Here is a 27885-nt window from a genome sequence, read left to right as displayed (position 1 = left end):
TGGGGCTAAGGAATTTAGTTGAAGAAGAAATTCATCAGCCGGAAAGTTGTTAGGCCAAAAGCATAAGATGTTATCATCATTAATCCTCATCATGTTCAAAGTCATCTTAACTACAGTCATGGCGCATGACTCTGAGGTTGTCCTTATTGTACCCTGACAACCTACAAACCATCAATGCATCCAATTTCGTAACATATTTGTTATGCGGGGTGTTTTTAGTCCGACCTCTCGTCCTAAAAACGCCCGCAACTGAGCGGGGTCATCTTTCCGGACCGGAAGTAAAGCACCCACAAAGGAACATGGCATAAAAACTCGGCAGTACACCTTAACACATCCATTGTCTTAGTTCTAACCACTTTACAATATAGGAACAAAGAGACACTGGATATGGTTTAGACAGGATAACAGAGTTGACTTCCCAATACAAATGTACTCACATACATCAAGGGCAGAACATGGTGATATTCAGACATACACAGATTGTGAGTCACCAACACACAACATCAGTATTACAGTTTGGGCATATAATTGTCATTTAATATTCTGGTCCAGATGCATTAGAGGTGGAAAGGGTCTGGTTGGTGAATGTTACTGTAACTTGTCAGGGTGCGAGTCGCGGCACTCGGAATTGTCACTTAGCCGTGGCGACACTGTTTCACTGGTTTCTATCTATTCTCGGCACGCCACTAGTATAGACCAAATGTTTCTGATCATCTTTATGCCCGTACTTATTAGTCCTTATTTTCTGCCTGGACATTCACATAACTGTGTGTGACTTATTATTGTCTTCACTGTTTCACTGTCACTGTTCACTCTCATCTCTGTGGTTAAGACATAAGAGAGGCGTTAAGGTCACTACTATGCCCTTGGTTACTGGGCAAACAGAGGTGGCGCCCAGGCGTGGGAGGGGGCCCTATTGGGGAGCCCTCCTGCAGGAGGCAGTGAACCACCTGCAGAGGCGTCGTTGCCCAGGTCTTCTTCATCAGTGGGGTGCAGGGAGGCTCTCCCATCTAGGGGCCTCGACCTGATAGATGGCCCTCGTGTTGGGGCCTCGTCGGTAGGGTGCAGGGAGGCCCTCCGGTCTGGGGGCCTCGACCTGATAGGTGGCCCTCGTTGCTGGGGCCAAACAACTCCAAAAGACAGGCCTGCTGCCTCTTACTCCAGGCGGAGGGCCGTGGGGCAGTGGGGCCTAGGCGGCCCTGCTCTGGGGCCTGCTGGCCGGACTGGGGAGCCCGGATGCTGCGGTCACCTACAGGGTGGGGCGCCGTCAGGAGTAGACTGTGGCACCTCCTCTGTCGGGCATCCGTCAGGGGCTGGGACCATCCAGGGATAGGCTGCAGGACCAGGACAGGACCACACCACCACTCTTGGAATGGCAGCACCTCCAGGGAAACACACCTGGAGGGAGAGAGAAAAGGGCATCCCACACAGCCGAGAGGTGGAGAGCCGGCGGTGCAAGGGAACTTTTCCCCCGGGAGAACCCTAAGAATCGCAGATGAAGGTCCTACAGTGGCCACTCCTTCCCCCACATGTACAGTGGCCATTGTGGTAGTTCTGCAGTTCTTAAGGGCAGCAGCTGAAGGGCGTACAGTGGCCGCTCCTTCCCCCACACATACATTGGCCTTTGTGGCGGCGCTGCTCCCGAAGGAGGAAGAGGCAGATTAGGGGCATACAGTGGCCGCTCCCTCCCCGGCACGTACAGTGGCCATTACCATGGTGTTACTCCCATAGGAGGAGGAGAAAGTGGATGAGGGGCGTACAGTGGCCGCTCCCTCCCCGACACATACAGTGGCCATTATCGCGGCTCCACTTCTCCTTCCTTTGCCAGTCGGAGCGCGCTCAATAGCTAACGCTCCGAGGCTGTCTCCAGATGTGGCTGTAGCTGAAGGGCGTACAGTGGCCGCTCCTTCCCCTACACGTACAGTGGCCGTTGTGGCGGCGCTACAGGGGAAACAACTGAGGGGCGTACAGTGGCCGCTCCCTCCCCGGCACGTACAGTGGCCGTTACCGCGGTGTTGTTTGGGACTGAATCTGGAGCAGTCCCACCCCAAACCTGGTGAAGGCTGCTCCGCCCGCAGGGTCGTCTCTTCCTCCTGCATGGTTGCTGTTGTGCCGGTTGGGTGGAAGAGGGACTTAGGGTAGGGGTGCCCCGGCGCCCTTTTCACTCCGGGTCAGTCTCACCGTGCCCCGTCCTTCTGTGGTGTCCTCCTGGGGTGGTTGTGGGGCTGCGGCTCGGCGGTAGGGTGGGGAGTGGCGGGGTGGTCGGTCTTGCGGCGGCGGAGGTGTGTATTTTAATATTATACACGTATCATAGTAGACACGAATATTATTGAAATGCGTGGCTTTGACCGATACGATTCTCCGGAATATTCCGGAGAATACCGCAGTATCCCCGACATCGAGGCGGACCAGGAGCAGTGGAGTCCGCCCTCAAGAATGTCGACACCCCCACTCGGACCCCCCGGGGTAGCCGCCGCCAGCCACCACCACTCCGGGCAACAGCGGCATACATCAGCCCAGGCCGTGCGCCCTTGTGACACTCAACCACCACGCCGCCGCCACCGTAGGCGAAAGACACTACCTTCGTGTGGCGGAATCACCGAGTTAGCTAGGGGTGGAGTCAGAAACTATACTCCAGTCAGCGCCCCTAAGGTAGAGATGATCTATGGTCGCTCTAATAGTGTCAAGGTAGAGACGATCTATGGTCGCTCCCATCAAAACCCGGTAGAGATGATCAATGGTCGCTCCCATAAAAACAAGGTAGAGACGATCTATGGTCGCTCCCATAAAAATCAGGTAGAGACGATCAATGGTCGCTCCCTGAAAGCTCAGGTAGAGAGGATCGACGGTCGCTCCCTCAGCACTCCGGTAGAGACGATCAATGGTCGCTCCCATAAAAAAAAAAAGATAGAGACGATCTATGGTCGCTCGCATAAAAATCAGGAAGAGACGATCAATGGTCGCTCCCTGAAAGCTCAGGTAGAGACGATCAACGGTCGCTCCCTCAGCACTCCGGTAGAGACGATCAATGGTCGCTCCCATAAAAACAAGGTAGAGACGATCTATGGTCGCTCCCATAAAAATCAGGTAGAGACGATCAATGGTCGCTCCCTGAAAGCTCAGGTTGAGACGATCCACGGTCGCTCCCTCAGCACTCCGGTAGAGACGATCGATGGTCGCTCCCAGGGTATAGTAAGGAGGAAAGACCTCCCTGTTTCCCCCGGCCTCTGTTCCCTGCGCGAGGCCCTTGAGAAGACCCACCTGTCGGGCCCCCGTGACAGCCGCTGCCGCAGTCCTCCCCTGTCGGCGCCCCTGCTCATAGGAGACCGCAGTCCGTCGCCTCTTCCGGCCCGCCCCAGGACACCCGGGCGAGACCTCACCACGCCCCCGCGACGCCGGGACCTGACCCAGAAGTTCCTAGCCCTCTTCGGCCCCAGTCCCAAGGGCCTTACACCGGAGCCCAGTCCGGAAACCCCCGGACGTGAGAGGACGCCCTAGCGAGTCGCCCCGTGCCCTCCCGGCTCGCCCTACCCTGACGACGCCCCCAGTCCGACCGGATCATCACTGAGGTAACCGTGTTTCTCTCCACGAGAAATACGAGTGATCCTGTAATAATCGTGAAGTAGGTTAAGTGTGACTCTCTTAGAATAAGACTAGTGCAGTAATTTCATGTAATTTCCATTGGGGTAAACCAGGACATAATACTCCGTTAACGGGCGAGAATGTGGGTAGAGACCTCAAGTGAAGATACGTGCGAGTGTCATCCCGAAGTTTTCTAAGGACTTCTCTCTAGAGCCCGAAGAAAGACTAACACATTATTGGAGTGCTATTGGCTAAGCTCTGAGTAATATAATGGAATAGAATTTACGAGGGTTCCGACTTTGTTACGCGTTGGGAAGTGCGAGTCTACATAACCTACCGGGGAGATGTGTAATATATAAGTTGTGCCGACAGAAACCTAGTGTCCCCAAAACAACGAGGACAGCGAGTAATAACTATATTCCCCTGTTCCGCACGCTATCCCTAAAAACTCTCTCCATTTCCTCACCCCCGCTCTTAAAGTCCAAATAAGAACCAGAGTTAATTGTCAAAGAATTCTTGCCAACAGAAAACACCTAAATTCCCTTGTTAATATCGGGCCACAGTAAATATTACCATAACTTCCCCCTCGCCGTTCTAAGTCACTCTCCGTGTCTCCCTACTTCCCCCCCCCCCTCCTTGTAGATAACAAACCCCCCCCCCGTCTCTCCTCACGCGCTCCGCGCGCACGGGTATTTACTGTACTCCTAGTACTAAGATTTGTTGTATTGTCATTAATATCTAGGAAGCTAGTATCCTGCGAGATACACAATATTTTAGATAAGATTTTGTATTGCTCTATATTGTGATGTAATGTCTGCTGAAATGTCTTGTGTCTAACTGAAATAATACACGTGTATGGTGTTGCCGAAAGTTTTTATGTCCTGCCTCTCTTCATTGCACTAGCTCCGGTCTCGAAAGAGGACCCCGCTCCGTGTTGAGTTGATTTGGGACGAGAAGTCGAGCCAAATTCTACTCAGCATTACAATTATTATACACGAACATATTATACACGTATCATATCCTTCCGTGGTGTCCTCCTGGGGTTGTTGTGGGGCTGCGGTTCGGCGGTAGGGTGGGGAGTGGCGGGGTGGTCGGTCTTGCGGCGGCGGCGGTGTGTATTTTAATATTATACACGTATCATAGTAGACACGAATATTATTATACACGAACATATTATACACGTATCATACATGTATTATTATACACGGTTGCGCTGTTGATGGGTAGGTTGCCAGGACACGATAATGACACCTTCAAGGCTAGCGTGCCGCGAGTATAGGAGCTCTAGATCGACCTTTCCATGTGTTGGTAATTCCAGGCAAGATAAAAATTTAAATTCCTCCCGAGTCGTTGTGTACTTTCACTTCTGTGAGCGCTGCGGAGCATCGAAGTTGGATGACGTTAGCACAAGCCATCGATTATAAACATAGATGCGCCCAACGGTTGATGCAAGCGGCCGCCATTTTGGTACTCGCAGTAACTAGTTCTGCACTGTTCTTAGAACAGTTTTACGCGTTTGGGGGTTCAGATAATTCAGCACTGTGCCATCGTGTGCAGCCATCAACTGCACAAACAGACAGTTCAAGGACTGTGGGAGAACTTTTCATCGGTAAGTAGGCATAATAGGGAGTATTTAGCTTGCTTACCGTGATGACCTGTGAGAACTGGAGTGCTATCGAATGACGTTATAATGGCTGTTCTACGATAAGTGATATTGAAACCACTCGATTTTCAACTTTTCTAAAGTGATCACATTAACCCTTTGATACATCTGTCCCCCATATAACATCTCATAAAAGCATCACTCGGGGATTTCACTTGGTGCGCCATGCCTTCTAGAGTTGTCATCGATGTGCCAATCTTCAGAGAACTTGGAAAAACGACTTCTCGGTTCTTCAGTGCTCATTTCACGTGTACACACGCGCGTGTACTGTATAGGTTAGATGGGAGTAAAATGGCGGCGGCTGTCGCTGTGCGGTGGCTTCACCGCTCGCATTTAGCCGTTCGTAGCAAGCGCACTCCACCTATAGAGCTCAGTGGCACAAACCCACTATACCTTGAAATTACAAGAAAAGAACTGGAAACCTTGATGTAAAATTACTGTATATTTCATTTCCTTCAGATGGAGGGATTATTCTTGACATACTTAAAAACCAGGCAATTTCTAACCAAATTTAGTTTTATTTAACGTTATATTCTGACTCGAATAAATATATTGTTACAACATACACGAACTTACATTTGAAAGGTCATTGATTTAATGAAATGGTTATACACTTTTGAACCGTGAAACAGTGACAAGATTTTCCACGTTGAATGACGTAACAGAAGAAAGTGTACTCGTGTGCTTTGGCATCTCTGTTACGTTGAAAGAAGTTAATTTGTTTTCATCTAACTGATTTACTTCAAGAGTTTAGTATTTAGAATTATTATTTAAAAATAATTAGCACTACATTATGGGAAACATTGAACTATATCCAGATTTAGCACAGTTCACTTACGACAGAGGAAGGGTGTAATAAATATGCTCGTATGAAGGTACTGAGATTATTCTGATGTTAACGTTTACTTCTGACCGCATTATTTGCTTAGATGATGCGCTGTTTGGCTTATTATTTTAGAAAAATCTTGTGAAGTTTTGAATTTGCCGCTTAGTTCTCAAGTGAAAAACTTTGTTTATTGGTAAAATTACGCTTTGCATCAGTTTGGCATTCAAGACTAGCTATGAAGTTGTTGTATATTTCAAGCTTTCTTTACATAAGGAGCATGTGATGTCTTTCGATATTTTTGACCGCATTGGCCAAGTCATGTTATAGCATTGAGTTGACCCAACAGTGGCCACGTATTTCCGGGTGGTAGTCGGTGTTATTTTTACTTTGGATGTAAATTCATTACTAACAATGGAAAAGCAAGGTTGACAGTAAATGTTACAGACATTACATTAGAATTACCATACAATATTTGTTATTATCCAAATTAAGATAGAAAAGGGAGAATTACTGAAATGTAACGTTAAACTAGTATTAAGAGAAGAAGCATCCCGGGTGTTACCGCAGCGGAGCGACAGCAGACAGTCTGACTCTGACACTTGCTGCTGCGGTTGGTGGAGGTGGTGGCAGCGTGCGTACACGAACATGGCACTCAAAGGCGTCCGTAAAGCTAGCAAGAATCCCCCGATTCTTAGCCATGAGTTCGTTATCCAAAACCATGCCGATATCGTTTCGTGCGTGGCAATGGTCTTCGTACTTGGACTAATGTTTCAGGTAGGAGAGAATAATGTTTTGAAAGTGAACATGCACGACGGTAGGGTATACGAGCACATATTGTCTTATATTTTAGAGATATGTATGACTACAGGCCAATATTCTTCTGTAATTCATTAGTTTTAGCCTTGATTTATATCATTTTTTAGCCAACCCCTTTCCTAATAAGTAATATTTAGGCCTATCTTTACATGTTTCTTGTGACTATTTTTGTACTTTATCATATTTGGAATGGTTGTATTTGTTGCATCTATATGGTGCTAATTTTATACTGTATTGCATTGTTATTTATATTTTCTAGCAATATGGGAAAAGTGGAAATTCAGAGATTGGACAGAAGCTTCCTACTTTGAGGAAGTTGCTTGCAAGCCTTTTCTTAATTTGCACTACTGACTGCCAGCAGTGCAGCATTTGAAACGAAGCCACAGATCAATCATTGTCCAAGGCAGGACTTGATCTTGGTCCCTACCGTACTTAATCTGAATGTGCAGTGTATTGGTGTCACGTGCTGAGATTACATGGTGCTATTTTGTCCCCCCAGTAATGATTTAGATATCTTTATATATATATAAAGTATATATATATAGTCCCTCCCTGTAAAACAATTAACTCTAAGCCCTTGACCACCCCGTTTAGGATACATGGCGTCTTGCAATGGATGGATATATATATTTCTGCCTAATTACTACATTAATATGCTTCACTGTGCTCTAGCTCAGTGTTTAGTAGAACAGCAGCCTGTGACAAAGTCCTTCCAGTGAGTTTTGTATTGTAACCTATAATTTAATAATTAGAAATTTTGAAAATATTAGGTATCCGAATAATAAGGGGCCGAAACAGCACCTTGTAATCTCAGCTTGTGATACTGGTACACCACTCTCCTACTTGGCTATGTGGGCTTTTGCATAATTCATAACATCTTGGATGTACAGAAGTAAAATTAAATAAAACTTAAATTCAGGCAAACCAAAGGAACGGTGACAAAATTTTATTTTTGTATTTCCTTTTTTCTGTTTCTAGATCCAGTCTACCCAGTTTATGATACTGGGAAATAGATACAACAATCTCCAGCATGACCCAAGCATAATGATAATGGGTTCTGACAGTTGGTGTTGGTGCTTTATTTGGTAGGTCACCTTGTTTACGATCCTCTTTCCTTTTGCTCATCACTGCTCCCACACTGACTTAATAAACAAGACACGCACTAACTCTGTCAGTATGGTATACTGTACCATACTATATTAAGGTTAGGGTGATGGATAGAAAAAAAAAAAAGCCTGTGCTAATTGTATTACACTGAAGTACTTGAGAACAGAACTTTGGGTAAAGTTTACCACACAGGTGTGGCAGTTCCACCTGTCGTACATCTTGCATTCTCAAGGAAATTATCTAGTACAGTATGCAACACAGAGAACTGCTTTATTGATTATTTGACTTAAAAAAAAAAAAAAACTATGCTAATTGTACAACAAGGAAGGAAGGTTGCTGGTTCTTTGAAACCAGTGACTGAGCATGGAAGTAAAAAAGTCACTGCATGACAGTATTGTGATACCAACTCTAATGTATGAAATTGAAGCTTGAACCTTGTTGGAGGGAAGTCAAGAGTGAGAGCAGTGAAAATGAGTTAGGCTATTTGAGAGGAGCGTGTGGAGTTACATGGAGAGACAGATTGACAAATGAGGAAGTGAAGAAGCATTGTGGTGTGGATGTGATTGAAAGCATTTGGGGACATACACTGAGTTGGTTTGGCCATATGGAGAGGATAGAGAGCGAGAAACTAATGAGGAAAGTGTACAGTATGTGAGTGAGGTGGAGTGGGGGAGAGGGTGGAGGAGGCCAAGGATGAGATGGAGTGGAGAGGTACTTTATATGAGAGAGGGGGGCATGAGCCAGTGGGAGTGCAGCATAATGGCAGGGGATAGGGCAACATAGTGGCAATTTGTTTGAGGCCACCTCTTACGGGATTAAGGTGTCTGGCAATAGATAGACAGATTTTATGATGGTAAACAATTGCCTTATGTATGGTTTTTGTTCCCCACCGCCGATGTGTGTTGCTTCTTGAGCTTAAAAATAGTCACAAACTAAAAGTTACTCAACTTTACCGAAATTCATTCGATTTTCCATTTTGCTGAGTTTGGTTAAGTTAGGTTGATTGGGTTAGGTTGTGATTAAGATTGGGTTGTTAGCTTACTTTATTTTTATGTTGGTTAGATTATACGGTACTGCAGTTGTTTTGTTGGGTTAGATTAGGTTAGGTATGGCTAGGTCATGAATGTGTAAGGTTAGGCTAGTAATATCAGTAATTGATTTCGGTAGGTTTTAGAAAGTGTGCCTTAATATTTGATAAACAAACATGACTGAATCTGAATGAACATAGATAAAAACAACAGGAAAACAGAATCATCAGTATTCAGTCATTTACCACCATGAATGTGATTAGAAGAATATAGAAACAGCCAGTAAGAAGAAGTGAATTGGCAAGGTACAGCATTTATACTGCTTAAACTAAACCGTATGGTATGTTTACATTGGAGTGTATCACCTGTCATATTTTCATATTATTACTTCCTGTATACCGGTACATATATATGATAATATAGAAGAGATTGTCATGGATGAATGTGATATACTTTGTACTCTTGTGAATTCATGCCTGCCATGTTATTGTGTACAGTTGTGAATTCATACCATTACCCATTTCAGACAAACTTCAGGAGAGCTTTCATTAACCCCTCTGTAGCCATGGGTCCGGAATTTTACATGCATCTCAGGCCAATGCCGGGGCCATTTTCTGAAGTTTTGAATTTTTTTTTTTTTCTTGCCATATTGAAGAGAAAGTTCGGATGCACCTAACAGTGCAAATCCCAGCCTCCTAGACCCATTCTGTGGCTTGCAATGGAGCGCAAAAGTTGCAGAAATATTGGCAACCGATATCCGCCGCCACGAGATGCTGCCTTGCTGCAGCATTGCACGTTTTTTTTTTTTTTTTAACTCCAAAAACAATGTGAATGGTGCTGAAATGTTGTGCATATATTAGATACAGTAGAACCTCAGTCATCCAGGAGCCATGGGGAATTCAAAATTCCGGTAAAACGATTTTTCCGGATTATTGATTAATACCTATTTCCTGTTGTATTATACCGTACACTGTATAGCGTGACTTGCATATACAGTAATAATACCACATACATAATAATTAATGTAATAATGCATAAAATTAATCTATCTATCTATTGCCAGACGCCTCAATCCTGTTTGGGGTGGCCACAAACAAATCGCCTCCAAGTCGCCCTGTCCCCCGCCATTTCACTCCCCTGCTCCCAACTAACACCCCCCTCTCTCATATACCTCTCCACCCCATCTCTCCATCTCATCCTCGGCCTCCCCCTCCCTCTTTCCCCCTCCACCTCACTCACATACACTCTCTTCGTCAGTCTTTCACCCTCCATCCTCTCCACATGGCCAAACCACCTCAGTGTGTTCCTCATAACGCTTCCTATCACATCCACATCAACACCACAGCGCTCCTTTATATCCTCATTCGTCAGCCTGTCTCTCCATGTGACTCCACAGGCTCCTCTTAAATAACTCATTTCCACGGCTCTCACTCTTGACTTGTGTCCTTCCAACAACGTCCAAGCTTCACTTCCGTACGTTAGAGTTGGTATCACAATACTGTCATGTAGTAACTTTTTCACTTCCATGCTCACTTCCCTGTTTCTTATCACTGCTTTCAAAGAACCAGCAACCTTTCTTCCCTGCTGTACCCTTTCAAGCACTTCACCCTCCAAACCTCCATCCTTACTCATCACACTACCCAAGTACTTAAACGTACTCACATTTTCCAATTCCTCACCATCCAATCTCGCTGTACATTCACTGACTTCACCTCTCTCAAAGACCATCACTTTACTCTTCCCTACATTCACCTTTAGATTCCATTTCTTACACACTCTCTCAAACTCATCCACCAAGCCTTGCAGCTCCCCTTCGTCTTCACTCAACAACACAGTATCATCTGCAAACAACAGTACAGGGAGTTTCCAAACACTATCCTCTCTCACCAGGGCCACTCCAACATCCACTACCCTACCTTGTACCTCTTTTATTACCCCATCCATGTACAGATTGAACAACCATGGAGACATGACACATCCCTGTTTCAACCCAACTTTCAAAGAGAAAAATTCACTTAGTTCACCATCCACACGCACTGCAGCCTTCGCACCATCGTACATACTCTTCACAGCATTCAACAACTTCCCATCTACTCCATATATTCTTAACACTTTCCACAATCCTAGTCTATCCACCCTGTCATATGCTTTCTCCAAATCCATGAAAGCCGCATACAACTTCTTTCCCTTCTCTAGAAACTTTTCCACTAAAGATCTAAGAATGAATATCTGATCTACATAACCTCTTCCCTTTCTAAAGCCTCCCTGTTCTTCTCCAACTAATTTCTCTGTTCTTTCTCTAACTCTGTCAATAAGTATCCTACCATACACTTTTCCTATTATACTAAGAAGACAAATGCCCATATGATTACCACACACTTCTTTTTCCCCTTTTCCTTTGTACAAGGGAATAATTATACCTGACTTCCAATCCTCCGGGACTCTACCTTCCTCCCAGGCCAATCTGCACATCTTCCACATCCATTCTACTACTATCTCTCCCCCATGCTTCAGCATTTCACCACACACTCCATCAATTCCTGGGGCTTTCCCTGATTTAACTTTCTTCATTGCTTCCACAAATTCTATCCTACTGATTTAATGTAACGTATATATGTATAATATACAGTGTACAGTAATCCAGTAGTGTGTAGTGTGTGCTCACCCATGACTCGTCAATGCTCGAGTAGGCTGCAGTAATCCACGCCCCAACCCACCCAAAAGCCACTCAACCTCTACTGTAATAATTTTACTAAATGTCAAATACAACTGCATAATGTATAATAAACTTATGTTTACTGAACTAGTATTGTAAAAACTAAATGTTAACCACTGCTAAAATTATTGTATGGCATCCTTCAACTATGCTACGTACATTTTTTTTTTTTTCTTTTGTTAAATTTTCCTTTTTTACTGTATTTACTGTACATGATCACTCATCATCACTTATCATCATCACATCATCCACATCACATTCAGAATCAGAGGGAGGGCTGGGTGGGGGAGGCAGAGTTGTGGGTGATGCAGGCTTATCAACGCGAGTGGATAGGCTGGCTGGCAGTCGAATAGGCCTGATGGGGGAGACTGGTGGAGCAGCCGTTTTTGCTGGAGTACTTGCTGGTGTGGACGTTGATGCATCACTATCTGGGAACCCCACAAATGAACAGGAGGATATGAGTGAAATGTTTGCCCCTTGTGAAAAAGTCCCTGATGTCTGACTTTGATTGCAACACGACGGCAATTTTGGAAGTCATCATAATGACTACGAAAATAAAGCAGTTCATTAGCTGTGTAGGCTGGATCTCTCTCCATGAATCGGATAATCTTTTGAAATGATTCATCAACATGTTTCTGTGAACATACTCTTTCCTCCTCTTCCTCATTGCTTCACTCCACCTCTTCCACATCTTTCTTTTCAGACAAAAGAACACTGTTGTTGATTTCCTGGTCAGACAGAACTTTTTCTGTTAGGGTTTCTTTGTCTGCATCTAGCCATTTTTATAGTTCAGTGGGTTCAAGTTGGTGGAATGGATGGCACCTAAGAGCTTCGGCAATAATATCCTCGATCGTCTGATGATCAGGCCCTTCCTCCTTCTCGTCAGGTTGCAAGGCTGTGGCTTCAATATCTGGCCACACTTCCCTCCATGCCCTAACTAGAGTTGTCTTGGCAATTTTCTTACAAGATTCAGCCAGGGCAAAACACACTCTTTCAAGTTCGGTTTTTGGAATTCCAGCATACCACCAATGAAGTTCACACATCTGCGGGAATAAATTATCCTGTAGTTGGATTTTACTTCCTGGATTATGCCCTGGTCCTGTGGCTGAATTAATGAAGTGATGTTAGGGGGTAGATACATAGCCATAATGTTCCCGTTAACCAGCTCCTTTGTCTCGGGATGGGCCCGACAATTATCGAGGAACAGAATAACCTTTGAATCCTCGGGAAGTCCTCTTTCCCTTAGGTGCTGTTTGACTTGGGGCACGAAATGATGGTGGAACCAGTTAGTGAATATGTATCTTGTAATCCAAGCACTCGTTTGGGATTCATAATCAATAGGGAGATGGACTAGACCCTTAAAAGCTCAGGGCGACATATACTTCCCAGTCACCAGAGGCCTAAGTACAGTAATCACTCCAATATCCGGATCAATAGAGCCATCGGTAGGTTCGGATATTGGTTTTGTCCGGATATTGGGCCCCAGCTTATGGACTTGTACTTACGGACCCTAACACAGAGAAACACCTATACAACTCCCTCCGGACATGCATAGCACCTATTTAACACCCAAATCACACCAATAAGGCACATAAATGACTGAAATAAATGCAATAGACACATAAAATGTGGGTTTAGAAGTATGTTCATACATTAATAAACATTCTGGTACTTATGGACTCTAACCGAACCTAACCTAACCGAACCTAACCGAACTCTGAAAAACACATTCCTACTGCACATGCATGAGGTAAGTTTAGTATGGAAAGAAGTACAGTATGACACTTTCTGGTAAGTATAGTATGGGAAAAATACAATATGAAACATTCTGGTAAATATAGTATGGAAAATAGTACAACATGAAACATTTTGGCTACTTACAGCAAGTCCCTGGCCACCTCGATGAATAACCGCTCCTCTCGGACTCTGACAGTAAGAACGATTTCCTGAAGCACTTGCACTACACTCTTCCTGAAGTCTTGCACTGAACTTAGTCACTAACACACAGAAGTCCGTTCTTTTCACAGTGTTCACTTTAGTCCAAATAATGTTCCATTAAATTTAAGTGGTGCACATTAACTTTTCCCAAGTTTTTTAAGTTTCCAAAGCCAAAACAAAGAAGGTTAGTTACATTAAATTTCTTTTCTACTTAGTCTTTTCTCCCAACTTGAAAACCTTAACACAACACACCGTTTTTTCACTGCACAACACTCAAAATTCCCGTGTGGTCTAGTGGAGAAGTTCTTGCTGTTTATTCACTGTCAGAGCCCGAGAGTATCACTGGCAGGCGTCCAAGGGGTGCATCGGTGGGTAGTGGTGATGGCGTACCGACCACAGAAGACTCTGAAGACAGCCGCAACTCACGTCGAGCGGTGACTCCACTGTAGCTGATGTGCTGGGCTGTGGCTCGGAGCATGAGGGCCTGTCTTGGGGAGGCAACGGAGTGGAACCAGGGCTTGGCACAGCGGGGGTCACGGGCCTGAAAAAACTGTCAATCGTTGACTGACGCAAGGACCGACGATTCTGGCGATTGATGATGCGCTGCCGGAAAGCACGCACTTCCTCCACGAGTCCCAAGGGCCCCATCTCCCTGTCGCAGTCCGGGTGTTCCAGGTAGTCTAGGACGAACTCTAGATGTTCCGGAGTGCGCTCAGCTTGGGGATGGCTGGAGTAGTGTCCTGCTGGGCGGAGTCTGCATCATCATCGCCTTTCGTCGCCGGAATCTTCAAGTTCGGGACTGACACCAGCAACCGAAGACGCGATCTCGATATCAGACAACGTCTGATACCCAGGATCGCCCTCGTCGTCGTCCAACCACTCACGAACATCGTCCACATCAACATCGTCGCCAGGCGTACGTAGCCGTGCATGGAAGTCATCCACGTCAAACCCTAGGAAATCGCATCCACATCTGTTCCGAGAAGCAGACGAGACCAACCATTTTCAAGAGTTTTCACAGGGACTTCCTTCCATGCACTAGCCCAGTTGTACAGCGCAGACTTGATGTTGTAGCGGCGAAGGTTTTCCAAAGTCCGCTTGCCTCGAGTGTCACGTCCTTCCCTGCGCTCGTCCTCGTCCTCGAGAACCACCATCACCTCGTCCAGGAACTTCCCGACGGTACAGGCGCTTTGTTGCCACGATCACTCCTTGGTCCATTGGTTGAATGAGAGCAGTCGTGATTAGGTGGCAGAAACATGCACCTAATACGGCCATTCTCAGCAACCAAGTCCTTGTCGCACGGGTGGGCAGGTGCATTGTCGAGGAGAAGGAGAGCCTTTACCTGGTCGCGAGGAATTCCCAGTGTCTTCGTCTGGTAATGTATGACCTCCTTGGACGAAGTGATGGTGAAACCAGTCTTTGAAAATCACAGCTGTGAACCATGCTTTCAAAGAATGGTACCATACGACAGGAAGGACATCCATCACCCCACGAAGGCACCGAGGCTGCTTTGCACGGCCAACAATAACGGGCTTAAGCCGGTGCATGCCGTTAGCATTGGCACAACACAAAGCAGATATCCGTTCCTTAGAAAGCTTGCGGCCAGGTACACGCTTCTCCGTCTCATCGGCGAGAGTGTTCGTTGGCACCGAGCCGATAGAATAGGCCAGTTTCGTCAGCGTTATAGACTTGACCGAGAGTGAGGCCCTCCCTGTCGATCAAGCCTTTCACCTTGTGCCGAAACTCGTCCACTCCATCCTCGTTAGCGTCCAATGCTTCGCCATGTGCTTTACGGTTAGTAAGGCCATGTCGCAACTTGAACGCGAAGAGCCAACCCTCGGATGCCTTGAAGTCTAGGGCGTCGTGAAGCCTTGCAAACTTCTCAGCAGCAGCCTTCAGCTCCGTTCCACGTACCATCACACCAGCTGCACGTTGTTGTCGATACCAAATCAACGTGGAGCGGTCGATCTCTGCATACTTGGGAGTAAACATAACCTTCCTCTCCACGTTGCGTTTGCTTCTCGACGAGAAGTCAGCCGTGTACTGCATGAGCTTGTCTCGGGAACGCTTGATATCAAACAAAGTCGACCGGGCCAGGTTGAACTCGCGGAGAATGCGAGAGGAAGACCAACCCGCATCAACCTTCTCCAATATCTCCCGTTTCTTCTCCAGAGTCAACACCACTCTCTTCCTTTTCTCAGGAGGCGGGGCCATCATCACACACACACTAAGAGTAGGGCAGAGAGCAGCAGGAGGCCTTGCAGCAAGTACGGCACCACCACAAAAGCGAGCACGTGGGCAGCCATTACGAAGAGCGCAGGTCCAGTCGCGGTGAGAGACAGGCGGGAAGTGGGGAGGATGCAGCGGCGCTCTATCGGACGTCGGAGGAATGACGAACCAAAACAATGCTCTCACGCGGCGCGCGCGGCAAGTTCAAATTACGGACGGCAAAAAATCGTTTTTTTTTTTCCAATTTTTTTGGATTTTCGGACCATTTTGGGAATGTTTGATCCCAGGACGATAAGGTTCGGTTAGTGGGGATGTTCGGTTATTGGGCGTCCGGATATTAGAGTGATTACTGTATATGCATGCCTGCATCATTAGAACACAGCAGGACAGTCACTCTCTATTTTTCTTAAATCCAGAGGCCACTTTTTCAGATGGCCCTGCCAACATCTTCTCGGGCATCATGCGAAAAAAGAGGGAAGTCTCATCGGCGTTGTATCAAAGTTCGGGACCGAGGTTGTGCTCTACTAGCAATTCACAAAATTTCTCTTTGAAATCCTCGGCTGCACTCTTATCAGCCGACCTTTTCTCACCACAAATCTCGAGCTTCCTAATGCCGTGGTGTTTCTTAAAACGATGTAGCCAACCTAGGGTGAAAGCACACGATTCTTTTATCTCCATTTGTTCACAAAAATCACGCGCCTTTTCCATGAGAAGAGATCCAGTAATGGCACAACCTTCCGCTCTTTTCCCCAAAAACCACACATATAGCATAGTATCCAACTCTTCAAACTTCGCCATCTTAAGTGTATGTCTGTTTTCTTTAATTTGATATATATATATATATATATATATTTTTTTCAAGAATACTCCCCCAGTATCCCTGCTTGTCGTACAAGGCGACTAAAAAGGTTGTCGGAGGGTTAGTGCCCCTCAGGAAAACAACTAACTAAAAAGACGAACAAGAAGCCTCGGACAAGGACTGACCAAAAGATGACGACCAAGGACTGGACAAAGGACATGGAATGTAAGAGGTGCGAATGATGAGGTGAAAGAGAGAGAGATTGTCCAGGTGCATGAGGGTGCGAAAGTTGATGTATGTGGAGTAACTGAAACTAAATGGGGAGGTGAAAGTGTGAGAGAATGGTAGTATGAATGGGGTATATGTGCAGGAGTGGTGAGAATGAGAGGGCAAAAGAAGGAGTGTGTATAGTTGTGAGTAAAAGATGGAAGAAGAACATAAGAGAGTATGGATCAGTTGGATCAAGGATTGTGTGGGTAAGATTGAAAGTTGGAATACAACTGTGGGCGATTGTGTGCGTGTATGCGCCAACTCAAGATCGTGCAAGCAGAGTAAGAGAAGAGTTTTGGACAAATGTTCAAGTGTGCATGGAAAAGTTTGGAAGGAATGAAAGAGTGTTTTTGATCAGTGATATGAATAGTAAAATAGGGAATATGAAGGTGGATGGAATAGTTGGTGAGTGGGGTGTGCCTGCTGAGATAGATGAGAATGGCATTGCATTAGTGTACATTTGTGGTGGGAGGGGGTTGGTGATTGCCAATACAGTACTCTCTTCAGGCATAAAATGATCCACAGGTATACGTGGCGAGTGATGGGTGGGTTGTGAAATGAATGAAAGGAAGGCAATGATTGAATATGTGTGTGGGGATGAAAGGATGCAAAGATGTGTAATGGATGCAAGAGCTTATAGAGGTTGAGGGAGTGGACTTTCTGACCACTACTTGGTGGTGGCCAGAATCAAGAACCAAAAAGATGGAGAAATAGAAGAAGGGAAGGATCGGACGAAGGAGTATTTGCTAGGCGAGTGGAAAGGCTACAAGAGGATGATAAAAAGGCAGGATATAAGAGAGAAGTGGAGGAATGATTAGGCAAATATGAATTGGAGCAGATGGGGGACGTGGAAGGTGTGTGCGGAATATTCACAGAAGAAATATGTGCAGCATGTGATGTGGTGTGTGGGATGAAGAGAAGACAGAGGCTGGTGCAATGAACAGCGTGGTGGAATAATGAGGTGAGACAGGCTGTGGCACAAAAAAAGAGAGCATACAAGGAATGGATGAGAAATAGGGATGTGGAAGAAGTTGAGAGGCGGAAGAGAGAGTTCTATGTAGAAAGAAAGAGAGAGGTGAAAGGATTATTAAGAGAGAGTAGGAAGAGAGTGGATGAGGAATTTGGAAGGAATTTGAGTGTAAAGTGGAGAGACTGTAAGAAAATGTTCTGGAAAGAGGTGAAGAGAATAAGACAGGGTGGAAATGAAGTTAGCAGGGGAGTGAAAGATAAAAATGGTAGATTACTAGTGGAGAAGTGAGAAAAAGTGAGCAGATGGAGAGAACACTTTAAGGAATTGTTGAACATAGAGGATGGAAATAATGCAAGTGTAAGTGGCTGGGGAATGGCTGGGAGAAGGAGGGAGGTGACAAGACTGGAAGAAATCAGTAGGATAGAAGTTGTGGAAGCAATGAAGAAAATTAAATTGGGGAGAGACCCAGGAATTGATGGAGTGTGTGGTGAAATGCTGAAGCGTGGGGGAGAGATAGTAGTAGACTGGAAGTGGAAGATATGCAGATTAGCCTGGGAGGAAGGTAGAGTCCCGGAGGATTGGAAGTCAGGTATAATTATTCCCTTGTACAAAGGAAAAGGGGAAGAAGTGTGTGGTAATCATATGGGCATTTGTCTTCTTAGTATAATAGGAAAAGTGTATGGTAGGATACTTATTGACAAGAGTCAGAGAAAGAACAGAGGAATTAGTTGGAGAAGAACAGGGAGGCTTTAGGAAGGGGAAAGGTTGTGTAGATCAGATATTCATTCTTAGATCTTTAGTGGAAAAGTTTCTAGAGAAGGGAAAGAAGTTGTATGCGGGTTTCATGGATTTGGAGAAAGCATATGACAGGGTGGATAGACAAGGATTGTGGAAAGTATTAAGAATATATGGAGTAGATGGGAAGTTGCTGAATGCTGTGAAGAGTACCGTATGTATGATGGTGCTAAGGCTGCAGTGCGTGTGGATGGTGAACTGAGTGAATTTTTCTCTTTGAGGGTTGGGTTGAAACAGGGATGTGTTATGTCTCCATGGTTGTTCAATATATACATGGATGGGGTAATAAAAGAGGTACAAGGTAGGGCAGTGGATGTTGGAGTGGCCCTGGTGAGGGAGGTTAGTGTTTGGAAATGCCCTGTTGTTTGTAGATGATATTGTGTTGAGTGAAGACGAAGGGGAGCTGCAGGGCTTGGTGGATGAGTTTGGGAGAGTGTGTAAGAAACAGAATCTAAAGGTGAATGTAGGGAAGAGTAAAGTGATGGTCTTTGAGAGAGGTGAAGTCAGTGAATGTACAGCGAGGTTGAATGGTGAGGAATTGGAAAATGTGAGGACGTTTAAGTACTTGGGTAGTGTGATGAGTAAGGATGGAGGTTTGGAGGGTGAAGTGCTTGAAAGGGTACAGCAGGGAAGAAAGGTTGCTGGTTCCTTGAAAGCAGTGATAAGAAACAGGGAAGTGAGCATGGAAGTGAAAAAGTTACTACATGACAGTATTGTGATACCATCTCTAACTTATGGAAGTGAAGCTTGGATGTTGTAGGAAGGACACAGGTCAAGAGTGAGAGCAGTGGAAATGAGTTACTTAAGAAGAGCCTGTGGAGTCACATGGAGAGACAGGCTGACAAATTAGGATATAATGGAGCATTGTGGTGTGGATGTGGCTGTGATAGGAATCATTAGGAGGAGTACACTGAGGTGGTTTGACCATGTGGAGAGGATGGAGGGTGAGAGACTGACGAAGAGAGTGTATGTGAGTGAGATGGAGGGAGGGAGTGGGAAGGGGAGGCTGAGGATGAGATGGAGGGATGGGGTGGAGAGTTATATGAGAGGGGGGTGTGAGCTGGGAGCAGGGCAGTGAAATGGCGGGGGACAGGGCAACGTAGAGGCGACTTGTTTGTGGCCACCCCGTACGGGATTGAGGCGTCTGGCAATAGATAGACAGAACATACCAGGTATACATTTTTACAGGGCACAAAGTTAGATTTGTTGACATCAGCAGTGGCGTCTGACAGGGCAGTGGGTCGATTCAGACTGAAACGCGTTGATCCTTAAATTATTTTAGTTAGTTGGGCTAGGTTAGGTCAGGCATTATTAGGTTAGTAGGAATGAATGATTAGTGACGGATTGACATTGGAGACAAGTCAGCCTGAAAGTCACACGGTGGGTGGCCATGTGCCATGGTTTGCTTGTGAAACTGATGTGTTTGTGTTGTGAATAGATTCAAAATTTTGCATTTCAGTGTGTGTGTGTGTGTGTGTGTGTGTGTGTGTGTGTGTGTGTGTTGTAGAACTACATCCATGGGGAAGTAATTCAGTCCTATAAAACTGTATTTACAAAAGTTTGTGTTGATAAATTTAACCTCAGACTGGACTTGTTCATCCAGCTGCTGCTTATTTGCCAAGACTGTCATAGCAAATTGGCTGCGTGATGATACTACATTGAAAGAACTGAGTAGCCATTGTACAACTATAGTACCATACTGTATATTGTCTGATTTGTATCAGATACAGGAAGTGTCCCTTCAAACATGGGAAAGTTAACAGCCTTGCTGGTAATGATTTATTCTCCAGTTTAGGTACATTCATCAGTAAACAACATTCACAAATTTAACTTTCAGTCAAACCTTACTAGAGAACATTTTGTGAGTTCATATGCAGTATGATTTCATTTTTTTTGTGTTCCCACAAAAAACATGTACAGTAATCTCTTGTTATACAATGGGGTTCCGTTCCTGAAAACCCCATCATATAGCGATCCATTGTATAGCAAGCCCATTATAACATGGAGTCAATGGGGATACGTTCCCAGACCTGCCTAAACTCTCACATACACACACCTTAGCACTCTCATGCATGAAATATCCTTATGTTTAAACATTTAAAGTAACACATTAATAGTGAATGAAGAGGAAAAAAACACAAAAACTACAGTATACAGTAGTTCTTACCCTTACTGATGCAAGTAGGGTTGTTGATGTGGTTCCTAAACAATTTGCTGTGAAGTCGACAATTCGCCATCAAAATATGGACGCTTCCCTGTCAGGACAATTCCCCGTCATTCTGTAAATATACTGTACTCATTATTGATTAATTGATACTTTAACAACTACTTTTCAGGAGGATGTATCATAGTTTATGTTCATTCAATAGTGTAGGCTTTGGATGTCATTTATAAGTTGCACTCTTAGACAATAATTGTTTCTACCTTGCTGTAGTTGACTTCGGATTATGATCTAGCATCACCCATAGCTGTTTTCATTAATTTCCATTGGTACTACAGCATCCTGGGTATATTTTAAGTTGACTTTGAAGAGGTACAAGTACAGTATTCAAAAACTAGTGTACAGTAACCCCTCCAATATCCGGATAAATAGAGCCATCGGTAGGTTCGGATATTGGTTTTGTCTGGATATTGGGCCCCAATTTATGGACTTGTACTTATGGACCCTAACTCAGAGAAACACCTATACAACTCCCTCCGGACATGCATAGCACCTATTTAACACCCAAATCACACCAATAAGGCACATAAATGACTGAAATAAATGCAAAAGAAACATAAAATGAGGGTTTAGAAGTATGTTCATACATTGATAAACATTCTGGTACTTATGGACTCTAACCGAACCTAACTCTGAAAAACACATTCCTACTGCACATGCATGAGGTAAGTATAGTATGGAAAAAAGTACAGTATGACACATTCTGGTAAGTATAGTATGGAAAAAAGTACAATATGAAACATTCTGGCTACTTACAGCAAGTCCCTGGCCACCTCGATGAATAACCGCCTCCTCTCGGACTCTGACAGTAAGAACGATTTCCTGAAGCACTTGCAGTACACTCTTCCTGAAGTCTTGCACTGAACTTAGTCAATAACACACAGAAGTCCGTTCTCTTCACAGTGTTCACTTTAGTCCAAATAATGTTCCATTTTAATTTAGTGTTGCACATTAACTTTTCCCAAGTTTTTTTAATTTTCCAAAGCCAAAACAAAGAAGGTTAGTTACATTAAATTTCTTTTCTACTGAGTCTTTTCTCTCATTTCGAAAACCTTAACACAACACACTGTTTTTTTCACTGCACAACACTCAAAATTCCCGTGTGGTCTAGTGGAGAAGTTCTTGCTGTTTATTCACTGTCAGAGTCCGAGAGTATCACTGGCGGCGACCAAGGGGTGCATCGGTGGGTCGTGGTGATGGCGTACCGACTACAGAAGACTCTGAAGATAGCCGCAAACTCACATCGAGCGGTGACTCCACTGTAGCTGATGTGCTGGGCTGTGGCTCGGAGCATGAGGGCCTGTCTTGGGGAGGCAACGGAGTGGAACCAGGGCTTGGCACAGTGGGGGTCACGGGCCTGAAAAAACTGTCAATCGTTGACTGACGCAAGGACCGACGATTCTGGCGATTGATGATGCGCTGCCGGAAAGCACGCACTTCCTCCACGAGTCCCAAGGGCCCCATCTCCCTGTCGCAGTCCGGGTGTTCCAGGTAGTCTAGGACGAACTCTAGATGTTCCCGGAGTGCGCTCAGCTTGGGGATGGCTGGAGTAGTGTCCTGCTGAGAGGAGTCCGCATCATCATCGCCTTCGTCGTCGGAATCTTCAAGTTCGGGACTGACACCAGCAACCGAAGACGCGATCTCGATATCAGACAATGTCTGATACCCAGGATCGCCCTCGTCGTCGTCCAACCACTCACGAACATCGTCCACATCAACATCATCGCCGTGCGTACGTAGCCGTGCATGGAAGTCATCCACGTCAAACCCTAGGAAATCGTACTCCACATCTGTTCCGAGAAGCAGACGAGACCAACCATTTTCAAGAGTTTTCACAGGGACTTCCTTCCATGCACTAGCCCAGTTGTACAGCGCAGACTTGATGTTGTAGCGGCGAAGGTTTTCCAAAGTTCGCTTGCCTCGAGTGTCACGTCCTTCCCTGCGCTCGTCCTCGTCCTCGAGAACAACCATCACCTTGTCCAGGAACTTCCGACGGTACAGGCGCTTTGTTGCCACGATCACTCCTTGGTCCATTGGTTGAATGAGAGCAGTCGTATTAGGTGGCAGAAACGTGCACCTAATACGGCCATTCTCAGCAACCAAGTCCTTGTCGCACGGGTGGGCAGGTGCATTGTCGAGGAGAAGGAGAGCCTTTACCTGGTTGCGAGGAATTCCCAGTGTCTTCGTCTGGTACTGGATGATCTCCTTGATGAAGTGACGGTGAAACCAGTCTTTGAAAATCACAGCTGTGAACCATGCTTTCAAAGAATGGTACCATACAACAGGAAGGACATCCATCACTCCACGAAGGCACCGAGGCTGCTTTGCACGGCCAACAATAACGGGCTTAAGCTGGTGCATGCTGTTAGCATTGGCACAACACAAAGCAGATATCCGTTCCTTAGAAAGCTTGCGGCCAGGTACACGCTTCTCCGTCTCATCAGCTAGAGTGTTCGTTGGCACCGAGCGATAGAATAGGCCAGTTTTGTCAGCGTTATAGACTTGACCGAGAGTGAGGCCCTCCCTGTCGATCAAGCCTTTCACCTTGTGCCGAAACTCGTCAACTCCATCCTCTTTAGCGTCCAATGCTTCGCCATGTGCTTTATGGTTAGTAAGGCCATGTTGCAACTTGAACGCAAAGAGCCAACCCTCGGATGCCTTGAAGTCTAGGGCGTCATAAAGCCTTGCAAACTTCTCAGCAGCAGCCTTCAGCTCCGTTCCACGTACCATCACACCAGCTGCACGTTGCTGTCGATACCAAATCAACGTGGATCGGTCGATTTCTGCAAACTTGGGGGTAAACATAACTTTCCTTTCCACGTTGCGTTTGCTTCTCGACGAGAAGTCAGCCGTGTACTGCATGAGCATGTCTCGGGAACGCTTGATATCGAACAAAGTCGACCGGGCCAGGTTAAACTCGCGGAGAATGCGTGAAGAAGACCAACCCGCATCAACTTTCTCCAATATCTCCCGTTTCTTCTCCAGAGTCAACACCACTCTCTTCCTTTTCTCAGGAGGCGGGGCCATCATCACACACACTAAGATGAGGGCAGAGAGCAGCAGGAGGCCTTGCAGCAAGTACGGCACCACCACAAAAGCGAGCACGTGGGCAGCCATGGCGAAGAGCGTAGGTCCAGTCGCGGTGAGAGACAGGCGGGAAGTGGGGAGGATGCAGCGGCGCTCTATCGGACGTCGGAGGAATGACGAACCAAAACAATGCTCTCACGCGGCGCGCGCGGCAAGTTCAAATTACGGACAGCAAAAAATCGATTTTTTTTTTTTAATTTTTTTGGATTTTCGGACCATTTTGGGAATGTTTGATCCCAGGACGATAAGGTTCGGTTAGTGGGGATGTTCGGTTATTGGGCGTCCGGATATTAGAGTGATTACTGTACTTGCTAAGTAAACAGATATGTAAATACACGACAGGGAATCATCCCGATGGCGAAAAGTCCTAATGGTGAATTATCTTGTTATTGTTGTGATGGCGAATTGACTTGACGGCGAATTGTCCCGAAACCTTTATATAGACGTAATATGAAGATTATTCGTATAATTCCAAAGTATGTCGATCATTCACTTAGGGCCATTAGGCATTTATATAAATGCCAATGTCTCGTATGTAGCCCTATGTTAGGATGAAGGAACGATCGTAAATCGCCCGCTTCACGTTTCAATATATTTATATTTTTTCAGTTAATACCCATTATTTGATGCCTTATTTTACATTTATTATAAAAACAGTAAACTGCCATCACTTTTATAACTCATACAATTCACAAGCTAATGTACTTGCTAAATAAACTGATGTGTAAATAAATGGCGGGGAATCGTTCTGACGGCGAATTGTCCGAGGGTAAGGGACAATAAGTGTCTCACAGCCCTCGCTCATCACAGTCAAAACTGGCTGGCTGGGCAGGGCTGGCTAATGAGGCTGGACCAGTGGACGAGTGTTGTTGTCAAGCGCCGACCATTTGGGGACGTTTGCATTGCGTTCACCGTTCATTGAGCCGTGGGTGATCCATCGTTGTAGCAAATTGTTCCCATCGTATAGTGAGCGTAGGATACTAAAATTTCAACATCGTATAAGCAAAATATCTTATAACGAGGGGTTACTGTACTATTCATTGGCCCAATAAATCCAGTGGAATAATTTTTGTTGTGTCATAAGACATGATATATGATACTGTACAGCACATAGACAGATTTTGCTGAGGCTACTTTCATCCTCATCTTCTGATTGGAAAAATGTTGGTATTATTCTAGTTTTTGCCCATAATTGATCCAGTTATTTTGGGGTGTTCTGTAGTTATATCAGCTGTGCAAACACTTTTCGTATATGACACTTTTTGTTGCAGATCAGTAATAGTGGTAGGTGGTGGCGACCATCATCCACTCACTTAATGTAGTGCTGCCTACTTCTTCCTTAGCCTTTATCATTCTTTTTCTGTGCTTACCCTCCTCTCTCCCTATTTCTCCCATCTTTCCTGTCGCTTCTTATTGCTTTTCTTTCCATTTCAGGTGGCTTTACATTGAGTGACAAGCCAAATGGTTTCCTGTAAGCCAAGAAACCATTTACAACACTGGGTGGTAACCATATAACCAAATCATATGTGCTCCCTATGTGTCAACAAGTGGGTTGGTGAAGGGTTAGTGTCCCTCTCCGTAAAACAAACGACTCAAAGTCAAATGGCTACCCCTTACAGGATTATAGCGTCTGGCAATAGATAGATAGATCAATAATAATGGAAGTGTAACATATTTTATATCCTGTATACTGTATATACTGGGTAGCAGGTTGGCAGCCAGGATTAGAATCCAGTAAAATACTTTAGCCAATTGAGAGTTTGCTTGGCAACTCATTCACACCATGGCCTCTGAGTGGCAACCACTCTCCCATTCCTGCTCATGTTTTTCAGGAATGTGTTGACAAATAACTAAGGTAAGGGGTAGAGTTGGTTATTAGTTTTGATCTGGAATGAATTGCCCAGAGTCTAGGAAAAGTATGATGTGTGCAGTATTCTAAAATGGCTTGTAATTCACTCACTTTGGGGGGTGAGATATATCTCTTATCTGATTATATTTGCTTGAAACAAAGGTTAAAAGATAATGAATAAAAGAATGGATTTTTTGTGACGTTGAATATGAGCTAAAATGAGGAAATTACCAAAATATTTACCGTACATTAAAACTTCATTTGGAACAAGCGTTAGTAGATGCAGCTGAGGAGTGTAATTCTATAGAGGTTATCTAGTTGAATCGTCAATGGGAGAGGCACTAGGAGAGAGTAATGGTGAGGCATTGTTGATGTCAGTGTAGGCCTTCTATGTTCTGTTATTCTCTTCGTATTTTAAGTGGGATGATGAAATAGGCAGATTTGGGTCGATGGGGTTTATTGTGAGACAGTTTTACAAATAAAAGTTAAGAATTTGGCATGACCCGTGTAGCCTGTGGTTAGTAGTAGTTCATGCAAGCTGCAGTCCTCTTTCTTTACTCTCACTCTCCTACTCCCTATCGCTCTTCCCTTGTCTAACTCTTGTTCTCCGCGGTCCTACTGTGTCTGACTAACTCTCCTACATGTGATATCAGACTTGCATCTCCCTCTAGCTTCCAGCTAAAGTGTGTGGGTGTATGTGTGCGTATGTTTGTGCTCATGTGTGTCTGACACATTTCTGACACATGATCAGAGGTGTTTGACATTCTTGATTAGTTTTGGGTAAGGGGATGTTTAGTTGTCCCTTCCTGGAGAACTCAGCCATAACTACCTGTTTTACATATTGTTACCTATAGCTATATACACTAGTTACGTAATGTATTTACATATAGTATTGTGTTATATCATGCCTACATATCGCTCAGTCATGCCCATTGTCATACCAATGACTGTTAATATTGTCATAATGAAGTAATACATACATATACACATTGCAATTAATTTGCAAGTTAATTAAGTGAAGTACATAATATTTTGAAAGTTACATAGTTGTATTAATATTGTGTAATTGCAGTTACGTCGTTTTAATGCTCTTGTAGTTATTTCATTTTAATGCAACCGTTATATAATTGTGTTTGCCATAAAAGTGTAGTTACATCTTGTTAATGCAACTGTTACATAATTGTGTTTGCCATAAAATTGTAGTTACATCTTGTTAATGCAACTGTTACATAATTGTGTTTGCCATAAAGTCTTGTTAATGCAATTGTTACATAATTGTGTTGGCTATAAAATTGTAGTTACATCTTGTTAATGCAACTGTTACATAATCGTAGCAATTGTAACAATTGTAGTAATGCAAGCATTTGTAGTTACATAATTGTAGCAGTTGTAACAACTGCAGTATTGCAAGTGTATGTAGTTACGTAATTGTAGCAACTGTAACTTAATTGCAGTAATGCTATTATTTGTAGTTACATAATTGTAGCCTTTGTGACATAATTGCAGGAATCACAAGTGTGGTCATTGTAGCTATACAACTGATACATATGTGTATAACTAATACAGTAGTAGAAATACAGTCATATGAATCAGCCATATTTGATGTACTTGTTTATTTGAGACACCGTGGGTTCATTTTTTCGTTTTCGTTTTTGAAGGCACCAACATGCTTGCATGCGTCGGCCTTGGTCACCTAATGGTGGCTTTCCATGCTGCATGATCTGTTGCAGCCTCCCTGTTCAGGCCCTTAACCCTGAGGTCACACTTAATGACCTCATCTTCCGTCTTTCTCGGTCTACCCCTCACAACCCCACCCCCAATATTAACCCTTTGAGATTCCTATGACTCTTTCAATCGTCATTTCAAATCCAACCTCAGAGATTCCGATGATGCTTTTCATCGTCATTTTACAAAACTTTTGTAAAATATGCACCATAAATCGCATTTACTCATCATAACAAGAGGCTTGAACATGATGTCACGGAATGG

General features: G+C 44.7%; 1 protein-coding gene across 1 annotated transcript in view; it reads left to right on the top strand.

The window, feature by feature from the left end:
- The first annotated feature begins 6644 nt into the window (after positions 1 to 6644).
- TRAM (translocating chain-associated membrane protein 1) overlaps positions 6645 to 27885 on the top strand; it is a 280665-nt gene continuing 259424 nt past the window's right edge. Inside the window, exon 1 of the mRNA XM_080275621.1 lies at positions 6645 to 6845. Within this exon, the coding sequence (XP_080131747.1) occupies positions 6717 to 6845 (129 nt within the window). The 5' untranslated portion in view covers positions 6645 to 6716. The remainder of the gene's footprint in view (positions 6846 to 27885) is intronic.

Source organism: Coenobita brevimanus, chromosome 62 (assembly GCF_032717465.1).
Source record: "Coenobita brevimanus isolate Jiangsu-jjx chromosome 62, ASM3271746v2, whole genome shotgun sequence".
In the NCBI taxonomy this organism is placed as follows: Eukaryota; Metazoa; Arthropoda; class Malacostraca; order Decapoda; family Coenobitidae; genus Coenobita; species Coenobita brevimanus.
This window is presented reverse-complemented; position numbering and strand designations above follow the sequence as displayed.